This window comes from Ahaetulla prasina, chromosome 3, assembly GCF_028640845.1.
Source record: "Ahaetulla prasina isolate Xishuangbanna chromosome 3, ASM2864084v1, whole genome shotgun sequence".
NCBI lineage: Eukaryota > Metazoa > Chordata > Lepidosauria > Squamata > Colubridae > Ahaetulla > Ahaetulla prasina.
In genome coordinates this window covers 75,425,578-75,445,258 of record NC_080541.1, presented here as the reverse complement: position 1 = coordinate 75,445,258, position 19,681 = coordinate 75,425,578, and the positions used below count along the sequence as shown (strand labels likewise).

The 19,681-nt window shown below is 38.3% G+C and overlaps 1 protein-coding gene across 3 annotated transcripts in view; it reads right to left on the bottom strand.

The window, feature by feature from the left end:
- Positions 1-5,225: 5,225 nt before the first annotated feature.
- MBOAT1 (membrane bound O-acyltransferase domain containing 1) overlaps positions 5,226-19,681 on the bottom strand; it is a 34,400-nt gene continuing 19,944 nt past the window's right edge. For 2 of the 3 annotated variants that reach the window (XM_058177670.1, XM_058177671.1), the window contains exons 6-12: positions 19,401-19,584; positions 18,800-18,992; positions 12,792-12,895; positions 12,217-12,281; positions 10,236-10,368; positions 7,686-7,837; positions 5,227-7,455 (exon numbers count right to left, since the gene is read on the bottom strand). In XM_058177670.1, the coding sequence (XP_058033653.1) occupies positions 7,317-7,455; positions 7,686-7,837; positions 10,236-10,368; positions 12,217-12,281; positions 12,792-12,895; positions 18,800-18,992; positions 19,401-19,584 (970 nt within the window). In that variant the 3' untranslated portion in view covers positions 5,227-7,316. Of the gene's footprint in view, positions 7,456-7,685; positions 7,838-10,235; positions 10,369-12,216; positions 12,282-12,791; positions 12,896-18,799; positions 18,993-19,400; positions 19,585-19,681 lie in introns of all 3 variants that reach the window. The other variant, XM_058177669.1, reaches the window with a different exon arrangement.

Genomic DNA, 19,681 nt, shown 5'->3' with positions numbered 1-19,681 from the left:
GGGCTTTTACTGTGACAATCAACACCATGAATTGAAGCCAGAAGCAAACTGGCAGCCAGTGCAGCTTCTGCAACAAGTGGTGTAACTTGGGCCACCCTAGGGACTGCAAGAACTTCCCATAAAGCTGCATTCTGCACCAGCTGAACCTTCCAAATACTCTTCAAGGATAGCCCCAAGTAGAGCACACTGCAGTAGTCCAATCATGAGATGACCAAGGCTTGAGTCACTGAATTCAAGGATTCCCAATTCAAGAAAGTGTGCAACTGGCACACATGTGCAAAGGCTCTCATAGCCATGACTCTGCCACCTGTTCATTGAGCAGGAGTCACAAGTCCAGGAGAACCCTCAGATTGTGTCTCTCTGGGGTACTTTGGAGTCCAGAACTAAATAGGTTGAAGTCCCAGAACCAGAAGATCCATCTACCCAAAGCCACTCAATCTTTCCAGGATTCAGCTGAAGTTTGGTGTCTCCCATTGAGACCCCCCCAGCCTCCAGGCACCATGAAAGGGTAATGACAGCATCACTTGGATGACTCGGGTTGAAGATGTAAACTTGAGTATCATCAGCGTACTAATGGTACCTCATTCCATGTTGGTGAATGCTCTCACCCAGCAGCTTCATGTAGGTCACGGGTGTCAAAGTCGCCACATCATTGTCATCACATGACATATCATGACTTTTCCCCCTTTCGCTAAACCAGAGGTGGGCGTGGCCAGTGCGTGACACATCCAGCCTGCGGGCTGCAAGTTGGACACTCCTGATGTAGGTGTTAAGGGTAGAAGAGTTCTGAGCCATGCAGCCTGCCACAAAGCTGTGGATTGGACCTTTCATTCCCTATCAACACCGATTGGGGCCGACTTTGGAGAAAGGAGCCAAACCAGGGTTAAGACTGTGCTTAAAAACCAAACTGTTGTGGCCCACCAGTGGCCAGCAGAGCTGGCGGCAGACTCGGGTAGTGAAGAGGTTGGGGAGGAACATGGGCCAGTCCTGGAGTCTGGGGAAGGCTCTGATGAGTGCTCTGTCGGAGGCAGAGATGGGGCCAGAGCCATCTGAGAGTTATCAGCTACCTTCGGAGTCGGAGATAAGTGGGGCTGAAGAACAGCTGAAGCCTGTTCCCAATGTGTGCATGCGCAGAGCTGCCAGGAGAAGGGAACAGTTAAGGAACAAGGGCCGACTCAGGAGTAAAGACACAGGTGGACAGTGAATGGCCCCTCCCTTAGGGAATAAAGAGGAGTGAAAGGGGAGTGGAGTTTGTAGTAGACAATTAGTTCATTTTATTAATGTGAAGATCTGTTGTGACTCTCAGAGACCCCTTGCCAAGTATTTTCTTGTACAGCATTGCATTTGAAAGATATCGGCCTGGCAGTTCTCCAAGCCTGATAAGGTCTGTGGTTGTAAATTCAGCCTTGAGAAACTGTTTGCCAGGACTTTGGTGGATGTGAATGAGAGGAATTCACATTAGCTTAATAAAAAGGGGTTTTGTTAGGACAAGGAGTCTGCTTTGTGCTTTTGTGAAGCCTAGGTCAGAACACAAACCATGTAGCCATCTCAAAAGGATATCATGGTCATTGGCATTGAAAGTCACTGAAAGGTCAAGGAAAGCAAGGATGGATGCACAACTACTATCTAGGTCTTGCCAGAGTTCATTCACAAGTGAGACCAATGCTGTTTCTGTCCCATAACTGAGCCTGGAACCTGACTTTAAAGGGTCTAGATAATCTCTTTCATTTAAGACCCTCTGAAGCTGCCAAGCAATAGTCTTCCGTACCATTTCTCCTAAGGTGGGGGACTAGACAAAAATTGTCCAGATAGGATTAAGAGCCGTGGTGGGTTTCTACCAGTTCGCCCTGGTTTGGGCGAACTGGTAGTGGCAGAAGTGGGAGGCTCCACCCACCCTGGACGCTATCATGGATGCTCTGCACATGTGCAGAAGGTTCTGCGCATGCGCAGAAGCACCCCACGTGCTCACAGTTCCAAACTGGTAGTGAAGATAAGTGGAAACCACTACTGATTAAGAGGTGCCCTTTTTTAAGGAGGGGCAAACCAGGGTCTCCTTAAAAGGTCCCCAAAACATCCCTTCCTGCAGTGAAGAATTTATTACTGCCTGAACCCACCTGGCTGTCACAGTCCTGGAAGCCCTTTATGTGGAGATTAATTAATTATAATTAATTTAATTTTAATTGCATTCAATTGTAAAAAATTAAGTTAAATTAGGTTTTATTCTTGTTCTGTTATTTTTGCGAACGTGACTTTTCCACTCAAATGTAGTTTTTGTCCTAAAACTATTGCACATACTTGTCCTAGATTATCTATTTAGACTTATTCTGCTATTTGAAAACTGAGCCCAATGTACCATGTATGTAGTCACATGATTACACCTTAAACAGCTTGAGTCTGAGATTATTTGGATGACCATCTGTGTATCAATGAACCCCTTTACAGGTTGCATTCATATGTATTTGCACGATGTATGTCCCTTTCCAGTACAAAGCTAAAATAAATATGATGTGACAAAAAAAAAATGCTTAGGTTTCTTCATTGCTTTTCAATCTTTTTTTAAAAAAAACAAAGTTAATATATGTATGTGACCACTAGATGGCACTACTGCTATGTCTCATTTAAAAGCAGATATCTTTAAAAATATTATCAAAATAATTCTAGCAGGAGTAGAGAAACTACCATTCCATAAAATAGATATTAAATTGCAACTCCCCAAAACCCTCACGATGAACTCACTGGCTGGGCCATTTCATTTTTCTGTTCAAATTAATCATTCAAGGCCGTTTATTAAAAAAAACCCCACCAAAGTAAACATTCAAAAGATAAAGACAATTTTGCATTTAAAGGCCAGGTTAAGGAAAAGTATTATTTACTAAACTTTTAGAGGTGGAGACCATGGGGGACAAAACAATTCCCAAAGCAATTGCCTGGGACAGAGGTAAGGAAAAATTCCCTTTCCACGTAGTTGATAAACTGGTTTTCCAGGTGAAAATATCACTAAGAGAGATTTCTCAAGCTGACTGAAGAGACCTTCCTTCTGATTCATCATCACGTGTGTGGATATGAAGACTGAAAATTTGAAATGTATATACTTTTAAAATAAATATTATGCCATGGGGAAGATCAAGATGAACTGCATAAGCATGGAAGAACATTCATTTTTATTTATAGACAGAGCACCTGAAGAAAGAGGAAAACAATTATAAAAGCACAGTCTAACACAATACCAATGAAGAAGAAAAATAGTAGATCTCAAAAGAAACCAGCATGGATGCATAAAGAACTATCTGACAAATTGAAAGACAAAAAGGACAAATATAAAAAGTGGAAAGTGGGGCAAATAACTAAGGCAGAATATCAGCAAATAGCCCGAGCCTGTAAAGATGAAGTGCGGAAAGCTAAGGCTCACAATGAACAAAGGCTGGCGACAAAAGTAAAAAAATAACAAAAAAAGCTTCTTCCAACATGTTAAAAATAAGAAAAAAGTCAGGGAAAAACAATTGGCCCATTGCTGGGAGAAAGTGGCAAGAAGATGACAAGCAACAGGGAGAAAGCAGATCTACTTAACTCATATTTTGCATCTGTCTTTACACAAAAGGAAAAAACAATCCAACCTATCAAAAACAGCACCACAAAAAACAGATTAGAAACACAAGTTAAAACAGGGAAGAAAATGGTAAGTGAACACCTGTCTACCCTAGAAGAGTTCAAATCACCAGGACCGGATGGATTACACCCCAAGGTTCTGAAGGAACTGGCAGACGTGATCTCAGAACCACTGAACTATATCTTTCAAAGATCCTGGAGCACAGGGGAGCTGCCAGAGGACTGGAAAAGAGCTGATGTAGTTCCCATCTTCAAAAAGGAAAAACAGATCCAGGAAACTACAGACCTATCAGTCTGACCTCAATACCGGGAAGATTCTGGAAAAGATAATCAAGCAACGAATCACCGAACACCTAGAAGCAAACAAAGTAATAACCAAAAGCCAACATGGGTTTGTCAAAACAGATCATGCCAGACTAATCTTATCGCATTCTTTGACAAAATGACAAAATTAGTAGACCAGAGGAATGCTGTCGATATAATTTACTTGGACTTCAGTAAAGCATTTGATAAAGTAGACCATAACCTACTACTAGATAAAGTAGAAAATGTGGGTTAGACAGCACCACCACCAGATGGATTCGTAACTGGCTGACCAACCGCACTCAACGTGTAGTCCTCAACGGAACTACATCCACATGGAGGAAGTATGCAGTGGAGTACCCCAAGGCTCTGTTTTAGGCCCAGTACTCTTCAACATCTTCATCAATGACTTGGACGAGGGATAGATGGGGAACTCATCAAATTTGCAGATGACACCAAGCTGGCAGGAATAGCTAACACTCCAGAAGATAGGCTCAAGTTACAGAAAGATCTTGACAGACTTGAACATTGGGCGCTATCTAACAAAATGAAATTCAACAGTGAAAAAGTAAGGTTCTACATTTAGGCCAAAAACAAAATGCACCAGTACCGTATATGTGGTACCTTGCTCAATAGTAGTACCTGTGAGAGGGATCTTGGAGTCCTAGTGGATAACCATTTAGATATGAGCCAGCAGTGTGCAGCAGCTGTTAAAAAGCCAACACAGTTCTGGGCTGCATAAACAGAGGATAGAATCAAGATCACGTGAAGTGTTAGTGCCACTTTATAATGCCTTGGTAAGGCCACACTTGGAATATTGCATCCAGTTTTGGTCGCCACGATGTAAAAAGATGTTGAGACTCTAGAAAGAGTGCAGAGAAGAGCAACAAAGATGATTAGGGACTGGAGGATAAAACATATGAAGAACGGTTGCAGGAACTGGGTATGTCTAGTTTAACAAAAAGAAGGACTAGGGAGACATGATAGCAGTGTTCCAATATCTCAGGGGCTGCCACAAAGAAGAGGGAGTCGGCTGTTCACCAAAGCACCTGAGGGTAGAACAAGAAGCAATGGGTGGAAACTGATCAAAGAAAGAAGCAACTTAGAACTAAGGAGAAATTTCCTGACAGTTAGAACAATTAATAAGTGGAACGACTTGCCTTCAGAAGTTGTGAATGCTCCAACACTGGAAATTTTTAAGAAAATTTTGGATAACCATCTGACTGAGATGGTGTAGGGTTTCCTGCCTGGGCAGGGGGTTGGACTAGAAGGCCTCCAAGGTCCCTTCCAACTCTGACGTTATGTTATGTTATGTTATGTTATGTTAAGATTTATACCTTTTAAATGTTAATATTTTTGTTTTCTTATGCTGCTGAATGTTTCCTTCTCGGATCCAGAACAAATTAACTTAATTTCTGTTTCATACATTAAAATCATGTATAGATTTTTAAACAATTAACTCAAATTTCATAAAACTCAGGAACTTCTGGCAAACCAGAAATTGTCAAAACTTACTGGTATACTGTTAGTTCTTAACTCATTTGCAGGTTTAAATTATGACGATTAGATTCTAGGATACTAAATAACAAGGGCTTCTGTGTTTCTTGTTTCTAATATGACCCCGTTAAAATTGGTAGGATTGGTAATCTTTTTAAAATTGCCCAATCAATCATACTTTGACCCATGATTTTATTACTGCATTTCAATATTTTTATTGACATTTCTTGCATTTTTAAATCTGACTAATTGAGAATTTGGAATACTGCTCAGAGAAATTATCCAGAAGGCATAACAAACATAATGGTACAGTTCATAAAAACATAGTAATGTATACTGATAACATTAATACCCAAAGCAGTATGTTCTGGGAAGTGCATTACATAAAAGTCATATAAACCAAGTTTACATTAATTGCTCATGCTAATTTTGAACACACCAGCTCCTTAATCTTCTTTTTTTTAAAAAATCTGCTAATTTTATAAAAGGAAATTTGAACTTATTTGTTTTTATTCTCTAATATGAATACATGGCTTTGTTGGTTTCCACTCTTAATTGGAAAGTTTTTTCCCCAACAATGCAACTCTGCAACAAGCAGCCAATAGACACCCAGACAAGCTGAAAGTTATTCAACAACCGAGTTGCTTAATTCTTATTGATTTGTGTTTCCTCATAGCATTTAATTCTTTTAGAAAAATGCAAAAAATACTTCCTAAATTCTACTGTTTAAAAAACATTTTTAAAACCAATTTGAAAGATGCATATTCTGTACAGTTCAAGTCAAATCATTAATATAAATTGTCCCTGAGATATTTCCAAGAAAAAACTGCTTCCATGTAACAAATGCTATAATGGAATGATGGTTTCATGATAGGTATCCTTCACTATTCAGCCTAGAATAATCACACAGAGCAGGGGTATCTAATTGTATATCTATAAGGAAAACCAGACCCACAATATTTCACAATTCTTTATCATTATTTTCCAATCAAACAGCATGTGCTTTTCAGACTAGGTCAGCGGTTCTCAACCTGTGGGTCGGGACCCCATTGGGGGTCGAATGACGATTTGCCAGGGGTCGCCTAAGACCATCGGAAATATGGGAAGTATACTTGCGAGTCGAAGAATCACGCTCCAATGGTTGACTCCACAAGCCAGCTGCAGGCTCTTCAAATCACTAGCCTAATCTGGCTTCAGGTGCGATAAACTTAATAGGGGAGGAGTCTCCGCTTTAATGCCTCTGTCCTCAAGGCAATCGCAAAGCAGTTCAGATCGCTAGCCAATATGGCTTCAGGTGCTATAAATTCAAAACGAAATTAATTTTATGGTTGGGGGTCGCCACATTGTGGGGAATTGTATTAAAGGGGTCGCTGCACTATAAAGGTTGAGAACCACTGGTCTAGGTGAATAAATCTTGAATGTTTTATTTAAGATCTGAATATTCCTTACTTAGGTTTATGATTTTGAGAAAAATCATAAACCTAAGTAAGACCTTTTGATATGTTGTGAGTAGCTGTTTATAACATTTTATAGTCTATTCCTTGGGAACAATACTGCCAGCGTTTTTTGTTTTTTTTAACCAATTTGAAAGGTTAACAGGAGAAAGGAAAACCTTAGAAGTTAGGTGAACCAACATGCCTGAACAATAGATAATACATATTTTTAACAAATGAAACACAAGAATAAATATTTAAATGCAGTAGAACCTTTCATTAAAATAGCTTCTTTAATTTAGAAAAAACTTATAAATCTTGCCCTTGAAGTATGTAAACATTACCAAGTAAGAGTTGTACTTGGATAAAAAGTCTAGTTCTGCTATGTCCTTTAAAAAGTGTTTTAAATGAAGCCACAGTATGTTTCTCTGTAACTTTTGTTCGATGGCCTTGCGAAGGAAGATTTTTTTTCCAGTCTCACTGTTGTTTTTTGATTTTATTACAGCTCTGTGCCTCCACTTCAATGGCCTGGTTCCCTCTGCTGAGTTTTTGAGATTTGTTTGGTAGCACCAGTAATACCAATATACATAAAATATGCATATGGAAATACAGTGATCTGTAAGTGATGAGAAACAATATAAACCAACTGCAATATAAAAACTGTGGCTCTATTATACCACTTTAGTAAGTTCCACATCTCAGCCAAAGCCCATCATGACAGCTAAAGTGATATTCTGAGCAGATAATTTAAGGGGCTTTACACGGGACATTTCCTGTTCATCTGTTCACACACCTGTCCAGACATTCTAAGGCACGATTTTGGAACTAATAGTATAAATAACTTACTTGTATAATTTAATTGTCGGCTCAACAGCAAGAAGAACAAATGGTGCCACGGTGTAGCAGACAGACAGCTGAGTTGCCAACCAGGTGACCATGTCATAGCTCACCTTGAGCAGCTTGGATGAGATGAAGACAGGCCGACAATTCTTCCTAACCTTATTAAAAAAAAATGAAATGTTTTTTTTAAAAAATTCACATAGTGCATCTCTAGTCTACGCATATGCCGCCTGGTTTTGATGAAGTTTTGCTATAATGTATGAAGATATTTCTTTCTTCTTCCTATTGCTAATTATAAAAAAAAGTTGTGAGGAAAAGTTAGTGAGATCAGCAGCTGAATGGAATCGGTAGGAATACTAACCCTATGGATAAGCCCTTCCATTTCAGTTGAGTAAATATACCTGTTATAAATCAAATCACATTTTTTCTCCAAGGGCCAAATCTGGTATAATAATTAGCATGTAAAGATTTTTCTGGAATGGCACATACCGTATTTTTCAGACTATTAGACACTCCGAAGTATAAGACGCACCTAGCTTTTGGGGAGGAAAACAAGGGGGAAAAATCTGCCTCTGCCTCCCAGCAATTTACCTCCTTGCGGCAAACAGCAAACACCCTGGTCAGCTTCAGCACAGCCTGATTTAGCACAAGCAGCTGATTAGTGGTTGGATCAGCCTCTGGAATACCTCCTATCAACTGTTTCAGGCTGCGGGGATCGCAACCGCCCGTCACCACCTATTGCTGCTATTGTATCCTCTGCATGCCCCATTTTTGCCCTCCATGTGTCCCGTTTTTTGCCTCCGTGGGCTGCTTTTGGTTTCCACATGTCCTATTTTTGGCTTATTCCAAGCAGTGGGGATCTCTGCCGCTGACGCCTGGAATGGGCCAAAAACATGATGCGCGGAGGCTGAAAACGGGAAGTGCGGAGGCTGAAAATGGGCTGCACAGAGGTGGCAATAGGTGGCAGCAGCGATGGGCGACGATGGGCGGTGGTGATCCCTGCAGCCTGAAACAGCTGATAGGCGGTATTCCGGGAGGCTGATCCAAATGCCAATCAGCTGCTTATGCTAAATCAGGCTGTGCTGAACCTGACCAGTCTGTTTGCTGCTTGCTGCAAGGAGGTAAATTGCTGGGAGGCAGAGGCCGAAGAGAGGGGGCTGGGGGTGGGCGGGGCTTCAGCAACATTTGCTGTATAAGACGCACAGACATTTCTGCCCACTTTTGGGGGGGGGGGAATTCAGTCTTATACACTGAAAAATACGGTATGTATCTATACAAATAATAAAATTTTACTCATATCAATTGTTTAAACAGTTTAGCATCTAAATTTCATTAAAAAACAGAATCTAACTTACAAACTCTTAAACAGGTTACACAATTATGTAAGTACAGGCATGTAATACCTATTCGTAACTATGTTCGTATATAGTCAGAATGAGCAATGAATTGAACTGAACTGAACTTTATTTGGCCAAGTGTGATTCAATACACAAGGAAATTGTCTCCACTACCAAAGTACTCAGTGTACATGCAAAGCAACAGAATAATAACCATAATAATACCAATAAAAGGGGAGGAGTAAAGAATATAATAATAATGATAAATAATAACACTGCAGCCACACTTTATGGGTTGATATACATACACGTTAGATAGACCTATGAGAATTAGGTGTTCAGGAGAGTGATGGCATGGGGAAAAAACTGTCTCTGTGTCTAGTTCTTTTGGCATGCAATGGCCTATAGCAGGGGTCTGCAAAGTTGGCTCTTTTAAGACTTGTGGACTTTACCTCCCAGAGTTCCTCAGCCAGCAAAGCTGGCTGAGGAACTCTGGGAGTTGAAGTCCACAAGTCTTAAAAGAGCCAACTTTGCAGACCCCTGCCCTATAGTGCTGTCTTGAAGGGAGGAGTTGAAACAGTTTATGTCCAGGATGTGAGGGCTCTCTTTCTGACCCATGCAACAGGTAGGTCTTCTACGGAAGGCAGATCGCAATTGTTCTTTTTGCAGTATTAACTATCTGTTGGAGTCTGTACCTGTGCTGTTTGGACAATTACAACAACAACAACAATAATCTTTTTCTGTATCTCTTTTCCAAGCTGCCTCAAAAACCTTAAATTCTGCAACCAAAGAAATGGGCAAAAGAGCGCTGACTTCTAAATTTAAAGATTAAATTACACATTTAAAGTTTTCTAAAGGGCACATTAGAGTTTTCAAAGAGCTCAGGATGTACCATCAAGGATTAGCTATACAAAATACAAAATATGACTATTACATTAACAGGTAGACAAGAAAAAAAAACACAATTCCGACTTTTGTATATCTTTACAGAATTCAATAGGAGAGACTGTTCCATGTACTAATTATTCTAATATGTGATGCTACCCAATGAGATATCTAGGAAACGGGTATATGGTACCAACTTCCCAAAAAAACACGATATTTAATACAATGAAGAGAAAACATGTTCTGCTTTGGAGACCAGTAGTACTTGTGGAATCTATGAATGATTTATCTGGGCTTGTACCCACAGGAAAAAAAGATTAACAGGGATACATACTCTTCTGGCTGCTAATGTCATAAAGATGCCGGTGGTAAACGTAAAATAATATCCAGGATAAACACCGTGCCAAAGAGCCGAGAGAAGAAATGTTAAAGCTGTAGGATACCAAGAAGTCCGATCATAACACACACTGAGAAGAAAATTAGAAAAAGAAAATTTATAAATATATAGGTTACATGTATTAATATGCAGGTTAAATGTATAAATATGCAGGTTAAATATAAATATGCAGGTTATATGCAATTATATCTGAGTTTATTACTATATTACAGAATCAGAAACGATTCTGATTCTTTACCTGTTTCAAACAAAACCGTTCTTAGAAGAATTATTAAGGATTAGATACTATTTACTGATTTTAGTGCAGTAGAATAAGGAAATAACATTCAGCCTCAGCTTTTTACTTTTGCAAAATATACTAGCTATTTCTACAAGAAACCTATCTCGATTGCAAAACTCAGAATTGAAGTTTCCATTTTTTCCCCTTAACCACAAAGACCAGAAGGGGAAAATAATTTTTTTTTGTATTGCTTGAAAAAAGAGGGTTCCCCAAACCCCCAAAATTTTAAACTTAAACTGTCTATTGTTGACCTCACTCCATTCCTAAGAGGTCTGTAAAGGGCATGCATAAGTGCACCTGTGTGCCTACCGTCCATGTCTTAATATTCCTTTTTACTTACTTTTTTTCATGTATCCAAATTATGTTTATACTTTTACTTGTTATCTTATATATGATTGACAAAATAAAATAAATAAAATAAAAATAAATTATTCCCCTATTTCACTGCACATAAAAGGAATGGCAAGAACATTCTGATTTTAAATACCATCATTAATTGAACTCGGATCTTTCATACCTAGGTAAATCTGAAATCTTAAAAGAACAAGTATCTAGAGCACACAGTATTTCTGTGACTCTTATAGTACAAAACTTTACTCTTATTTTAAATTTATTGTTTTATCATAGAAAATAAAATACAAAACAATGAAACAAACGAACAAAATGAAACAAAACAAAAACATACATTCAACCCTAACAACAACAACAAATAGTGTACAAAAAAAGAGGAAAAGTGATCAATTACATTTAACATGTAGGATCCACCCTGGCTGGGTACCAAAAGAAAAGAAAAAGCAATAAATTCTCCTCCCCTTTTACATATTGTATGTATGTATGTATGTTTGTTACACTAATATTCAAATCTCTCTGTTAACCATCTGTTATTATATTTAGCACAAAGTCCACAAATGGTACATAACTTTACTTTTGATCAGAAACTTACATAATTTCTATTTATATTTCAGATCAACAGTTATGGTTACAATTATTTGTAGAAGTGTGGCTAAGGTGAGAAGTGCAAAGCATGTTTGAAACAGTTCTTTTATTGCCTTTGTCGGTGTTTAGAAAGATCACTTTTCTAATACTTCTGGCAATGATCTATGTAACAAATTATTACATAATAAATTAAATCATTTTTTTAATGGAAAGGGATTCTCATTCTCCTCCATCAACACGTGCTATTAAAATTGGTCATCACTGTTCTTGTGCAGCAAATGAAGAAAAAGACTGTTCTTCACAAACATTTTTGTACCAAAAGCTCAAGCCACAATCATTTCAGTAAACAAGAAATCAGTACATTAGTGATAATAACAGAGTGCACATGTGCGAGCATGCACACACACACATTAACTGAGGATATAACGGAATAGTACAAAAATTAAAATGGAAATATTTTAGTCTAAGGTTGTGGGCCAACTTCCAGAAATGGATACACATTATTAATAGACAGTATCATTTGAAGTTTTATCTTAGGACCAGGAGCTTATTGTGAAAATCTTTTTTTTCTTTTAACATCGTAAGATAATGAGAATTCTAGGGGGAAAAAATCTTTCTCATTTTCACTTAATGCCACACTGTAAATAGAGATTAAACCATAATGTGTTGAGAAAAACCACAAAACACGTAAGTTTTTTTTACCGTTTAAGCCAGGCAGTTGTCTGAATATTCCAGTTTTCTAAGTACATTTTAAAACTTGTTGCCATCTAAGAGTGAAACAAGCATGCATTATTAGGTTTTCCTAATACTAAAAATGTCAGTTTCCACCCATATTTTAAGTTATATTAGTTCTGTATGTTTCATTACAGCTATATTACCCCCTATAATACACTTTTTAATTGGCAAAAGTCAACTAAAATATATAATTTCACAGGTTAAATGTTGGGAGTTTCGCAATTAAAAAAAAAACATTTCTGGAAAAAATACCAAGTTACTATATTTGGATATGAATAAGCAGATTTCTCCTTTGGCGGGGGAGGGGGAGGAAGAAGAGGAAGAGGAAGAAGAAGAAGATTTAAAAGCCAGAATAATGGCTTTTGCCCTTTCCTACATATTGTACCAGTGCAGAAAATGCATTATCTTCCTGCAAGAAGTTACTGCATGAAATTTGGACTTTCTCCACTTTATTTAGAAAAGTTCTTCTTCCTATGGGGTCTGGAGCAATTTCCAGTTCGAATGTTATCTCTAAAGAAGACTCTGATCATACTTCAACTTACTTCAATATTCCTGATATTCAAATTAGACAGTAGATCCCAGCGATAATTGCCTTTCTCATCCACACCGTTAAATCCAAAACCAGCTGCATTATTAATTGCATCAGCTGCAAAAAAAAAAAAAAAACTTACGATGAAATATAAAAACCTACCTGACATATGTTTAATAATTCTTAGAATGATCCATCTAATGTTACGTCCTAATAGAACCACTTTGTAAGGGAATTTATTACTAGGGAAGATATAAAATATTTTATTATTTATTTATTTATTTATTTTGTCAAACACAACAATATATATAAGCATGAAATAACCACAGAAATTGAATACAACCAAAGGGAACATTAGGACAGGAATAGAATAGAATAGAATAGAATAGAATAGAATAGAATAGAATAGAATAGAATAGAATAGAATAGAATAGAATAGAATAGAATTTTATTGGCCAAGTGTGATTGGACACACAAGGAATTTGTCTTGGTGCATATGCTCTCAGTGTACATAAAAGAAAAGATACGTTCATCAAGGTACAACATTTACAACACAATTGATGGTCAATATATCAATATAAATCATAAGGATTGCCAGCAACAAGTTATAGTCATACAGTCATAAGTGGAAAGAGATTGGTGATGGGAACTATGAAACGATTAATAGTAGTGCAGATTCAGTAAATAGTCTGACAGTGTTGAGGGAATTATTTGTTTAGCAGAGTGATGGCCTTCGGGAAAAAACTGTTCTTGTGTCTAGTTGTTCTGGTGTGCAGTGCTCTATAGCTGCTTTGAGGGTAGGAGTTGAAACAGTTTATGTCCAGGATGCGAGGGATCTGCAAATATTTTCACGGCTCTCTTCTTGATTCGTGCAGTATACAGGTCCTCAATGGAAGGCAAGTTGGTAGCAATTATTTTTTCTGCAGTTCTAATTATCCTCTGAAGTCTGTGTTTTTCTTGTTGGGTTGCAGAACCGAACCAGACAGTTATATAGGTGCAAATGACAGACTCAATAATTCCTCTGTAGAACTGGATCAGCAGCTCCTTGGGCAGTTTGAGCTTACTGAGTTGGCGCAGAAAGAATGGTAGGCATGCTGGTGCTCTTATGCACGCCCCTTACAGACCTCTTAGGAATGGGGTGAGATCAACAGTAGACAGTCTTTGGTTAAAGTTTTGGGGATTTTGGGGTGAGACCATGGAGTCAGGTAGTGCGTTCCAGGCATTAACAGCTCTGTTACTGAAGTCATATTTTCTACAATCAAGATTGGAGCGGTTCACTTTAAGTTTAAATCTATTGTGTGCTCGTGTATTGTTGTGGTTGAAGCTGAAGTAGTCTTCGACAGGAAGGACATTGTAGCAGATGATTTTATGAGTTATGCTCAGGTCATGCCGAAGGCGGCGTAGTTCTAAATTTTCTAAATCCAGAATTTCAAGTCTGGTGGCATAAGGTATTTTATTGTGATCAGAGGAGTGGAAAATAAATTCCTGTAAAATATTTCTGGACACGTTCAATTGTATTAATGTCCGAAATGAAGTGTGGGTTCCAGACAGGCGAGCTGTAATCGAGAATTGGTCTAGCAAATGTTTTCTATGCTCTGGTTAGTAGTGTAATCTTTCCGGAGAAGAAGCTACGCAAGATTAGGTTTACAACCCTTTATGCCTTTTTGGCGATGTAGTTGCAGTGGGCTTTGGCACTTAGATCATTTGATATGAGAACTTCAAGGTCTTTGACAGAGTGAGGGTCATTTACAAGGTCATGTCCATCAAGCTTGTATTTAGTGTTCCGATTTTTTTTCCAGTGTGTAAGACAGAGCATTTGTTGGTTGAGATTTGGAGTTGCCAAATTTTTGACCATTCCGACACAAAGTCAAGGACTTTTTGAAGGGTAGCAGCATTGTTGGTAGTGTTAAATAGTTTAACATCATCGGCGAAGAGAACACAATTACTTATAATATGGTCACAGAGGTCGTTAATGTATAATATGAAGAGTGTTGGACCTAGAACCCTGTCTTGGGGGACACCGCTATTAACAGGAGCAAATAGATGTTTTAGAAACCATGAGTTAAATTCCCTTTGTATATATGAAAGCATCATTGGTTTTTGGAATTAGGCCTGATTTAGAAAGCAAATTCAAGGAAGCAGAAGTCAAATGTATGTAAATATAATGTATAAATTAACAGAACAACTGCTTCTGAATGAATGTAACAGCATTTTATTTAGAATTCAAATTCAGTTAAGTTTATGTTCAGAATTTTCAAATCAAATTAAATCAGTCAATTTTCAAAGTAACATTTTAGAATTTATAATTGTGGACCAAAACTAACAGTCCTGAAACAATATTTTAACTTTAAAAAACAGCTTTGGAATTTTAAACACACTGATTTTTTATTTGACTTCTAATTTTTTTTCCAATTAACATTAAAACAGAATGATCTTTCATTGTTTTGTAACTTTCTCCAATAGCAACTCTATAGTTTTTCATATAAAAAGGAGGCTGTCCTATTTGTAAGCAAGAACAACAGCAGTTCTATCTGATCGACAAAATATGACATTCTGTAGATAAATTGTGTAGAGAAAAAAGGGGGAATTTATGCTACTCAGTGTTATGAAAAATGATAAACTCCAGGGTTTACTGATATAGAAAAGCACTTTGCTTTTCCCCTTTCCCAATTCTGAAAGGTATTTATTATCCCAATTGCTCCACAAACTCAATTCTACATTTGTTTGTAACAACAAAGGAACAACATCCAAACTACTTATTCTAATCTATTCTTTTGCATTCTGTTACTTATGGATTTTAATTTTTATATGCATTACCATTTTGATACTTAAGGGAAAATCCTTTGCTATGGAGGTTGCTGTGTGCAGGACATTCACAATATGATTGCTACCACCTTCAAGGCATATTACGAAGTGAAAACACAAACTTAATTTTTTGAGCTTTGTTTATCCTCCAAAGTAAAAAAAAAAAGGAGTTACCGTATTTTTCAGAGTATAAGACATACCTTTCCCCCCCCCAAAAAAAAGAGGGTGAAAATCTGGGTGTGTCTTATACTCCAAATGTAGCCCTGCCCAGCCTCTCAAACGGAGATTTCAGAGGCTGAAAAAAGCCTCTGAAAGAAGCTTCCGAAAAAAGCCTCCAAACAGAACTTCAGAAAAAAAGCCTCTGAAAGAAGATTCAGAAAAAAAGCCTCCAAACAGAGCTTCAGAAAAAAAGCCTCTGAAAGAAGATTCAGAAAAAAAAGCCTCCGAAACAGAGCTTCAGAAAAAAAACCTCAGAGGGGCTCATTAGGGGTATTCAAGGAGGCCGATCTACCTGCCAATCAACTTTTTTCTTATTTTTCTCCCCAAAAACTAAGGTGTGTCTTATACTCCAAAAAATACGGTAGTTCTAGCTCTTATTTGGGAACACCATACTCTGGACATTTTAGAACCTGAGTCAGTATGTGACTCATCTTTGCCTCAAACTCTCATCATGATCTGTCCACATACTGTATAATTGCGTAAGTCACAATTTATTAGCTTTGCTCAATGCACTATGCCAAAACTAAACAAACCATAATATGAATAAGCAGATTGTTTGTACCCTTCATGACTTGATCCACTATGCCTGTTCCATCCTGTTTCTGTCTGGATTGTTTTTAAGCCTTAAAATATCCACTGAACTTTAAGCCAGCTGAGCTTGAAGGCAACAGCAAAGTACAATGGCTGTTTAACTTTGGGACTTGCAAAAATGCAAATGCTTCTTATACGACAGCCATGTTTTAAGCAGCAGTAATTTGTGATATGGTGATAGGACAGAAATCTTTTTTTCTCCTGAAAATGCCTATCTGATCTTCTCAGAAACACTATTTTGGAAGGGAGGATGGGAGAAGCAGGCAGAAGTCACCCCCCTTTCTTTCAAAAAGTTATCCAGGAATGGGAAGTAAACCATACCATTAAAATACTTAGGGCTGCAAGCATTCTCTAAAAGATGCTTCACTTTCCAGCAGTTGTGTGTAAAAACAGCCTTTTCTCAGCCCATCTCATATCTGATGAAGAAAGCAAAGCTAACCACTTTCTAACGTGCAGCTAAGGATGCCCTGAAATCAGATATTTTCATTCCTAAAATTAGGCTTTCTGGATGGCTTCTATCCTGAGTAGAATTGGTTAGCATTAGAAGTACGATCCTCTGCATATTGCATAATTTGTGGCAGGAGCTGGGGCAGTAGTGAAATCTAAATTTCTTTCCTACAGGTTCTGTGGGCACGGCTTGGTGGGGGGGGCGTCATGTGAGTGGGTGGGCATGGCTATGTAACCATGTGACTGGGGGATCAAAAGACAGAAACTCACTAATAATGTCCTGCTGGAGCAGGGTTGGACTAGATGACCTCCAGGTCCCTTCTAGCCCTAGATTATCCTCTGAAGCTGCGTCTAGATTTGTAGTCCGTCCTTCCTTCCTTCCTTCCTTCCTTCCTTCCTTCCTTCCTTCCCTCCCTCTTTTCTCTTTCTCTCTCTCTCTCTCAAAAATGAATCCCCACCCCCGTTTTTTGCCTTAGCAAGCTTCAGGGAAGCCTGCTAGGAGCAAAAACGGACACCCCCCCAATTTTTTGCCTAGCAGGCGGCAAAAATGGACTTCTCCCCCCTCCCATTTTTTGCCTAGCAGGCTTCAGGGAAGCCTGAACCCACCCTCACAAAAAAAACAGTTCTGATGATCACGCGCCACAGCTGTGATCCTCGGAGCCTTTTTTAACCTTTTAAAAGCCTTTTTTACAACCTATTCAGGCTTTTAAAAGGTAAAAAAAAGACTCTGACGATCACAGCTGTGCCACGAGATTGTCAGAGCCCTTTTTTTACCTTTTAAAAGCAGGAAGTAACAACACCTGGGCGGGTAGGCGGGGCCTTGTACCACCATCGCTACCAGTTCTCTAAACCACCTGCCACAATCGCTACCGGATTGTCTGCTCCGGTCTGAACCGGGATCATTTCACCCCTGATCTGGGGTCTATGTTGCCTAAACTAGGGGTCTCCAACCTTGGTTTGGAGCTTTGCTGGCTGAGGGACTCTGGGAGTTGAAGGCCACAAGTCTTAAGGTTGGAGACCCCTGGCCTAAACTGTCCTGGTCCTGGAAAATTTAGACCAGTCTTTGCTAACCTGATGAACTTGAGCATTTAGATTTCAATTCCTATAACAAGTGCAACCATAATGAGGTTGTAGGATTTGATTCAACAGATCAAGAAGATACTAAGACTTAATCTTAGTATCTTGCTGAATTTATGGGTGTTGCTATAATTATTAAGTACAATAGACTGAAACACTGTTGATGTCCTGGCCTGTGTGTTTAACATCACATTTAAAACTGTTATACAACTGTGAGGGCATGTTCAACACAAAATAAGTAATTCTAAATAAAAATATTTTCAGATATTTAATGCATATATGAATTTTAGCTTGTCTGATATCCTCTGACACTTATACGGACTGATAAACAGATGTGCATTTCTCATTAGAAAAGTCATAAATTTTAATCAGAAATAATGTGCTTAATGTTAACTGTATGATACAGTAATATGCCTTAATGGATAAAATGATACATCCACATTAAGTACAGGTAGTCCTCAAGTTACAACAGTTCATTTAGTGATTGTTCAAAGTTACAACAGCACTGAAAAAATCGACTTATGACCATTGTTCACACTTATGACCGCTGCAACATCCTCATGGTCACATGATCAAAATTCAGATGCTTGGCAACTGACTCAAAATTACGACGGTGCATTGTCGGAGGGTTGTGTGATCCCCTTTTGTGACCTTCTGACAACAAAGTCAATGGGGAAGCCAGATTCACTTAACAGGCATGTTACTAACTTAACAACTGCAGGGATTCACTTAACAACGGTGGCAAGGGAGGTCAAACAACAGGACAAAATTCACTTAACAACTGTCTCACTTACCAACAGAAATTTTGGGCTCAATTGTGGACATACGTTGAGGACTACCTGTATAAGCATGCCCTGAAAAGCAATCTTAAATGAACCTTACCAAGTGTCCAAGCAAAATAGTATTTGGGCTTTGAGGCTTGCATGACCACATATAGAAAACCAAGCCTTGTCAAGAATGAAGATTGGTTCATAAATTGATCGTCAACAATGTAAGTGGCTGGGAAGGTCTTGGTAAGCGTCAAGAACACCACCAGAGATAGAAGCGTGATACCAAGTTTCTGCAGGATGGCTCCCTACAAAGGAAACAGAATAAACTATCAGTGTGATTACATTTGAGAGAATAAAATCTTTTTTTAAAAAAACTAAGTGTTTTAAGAAACGAACTACTGGAAGTACGACTCATTGTCTGCACTTGCTAATATTGAAAAAAAGGTATTTTCTTCTAGATTATTACTATTAAAAATGATATGGTCTCTAGCTGTGGAGACAGCAGCACTGCCTCTAAACAGCCACAGCTGGGACACATACATATAAACATAAGCAAGTCCTCCTTGTGAGTTTCTGTTAAGTTCCTGGTCCCCCTACTAGAGGTTTTTTCTTCTAAACCAGGAAAGCTCTTTTTATATTTTTATCATAACTGATACTGTCTATTGTCAAAACAAGTTCATCATTTCAGAATAAAGGCTTATTTTGTGGCTTACCACTGGAGAAGGATCAAGAAATCTACTGCAACTCCTCTGTTTGCAGCTGACCTTTAATAACTTCATCCTCACATGTCTCCCTTCAATGAAATCTATATAATCCTTAAAATTGCTGCATGGGCCAGCCATAATACTCATGAAGTTGAGCTGATAGCTCAGATACTCCAATAAGGAAGGTCTTGTCCTGTCAAAACAATCATGAATATATGCACATATGTATATTTCAAATATTTTTTGGGGGAAAAGCAAATATTAAATGTTTAAATAAATGACAGTTTTAT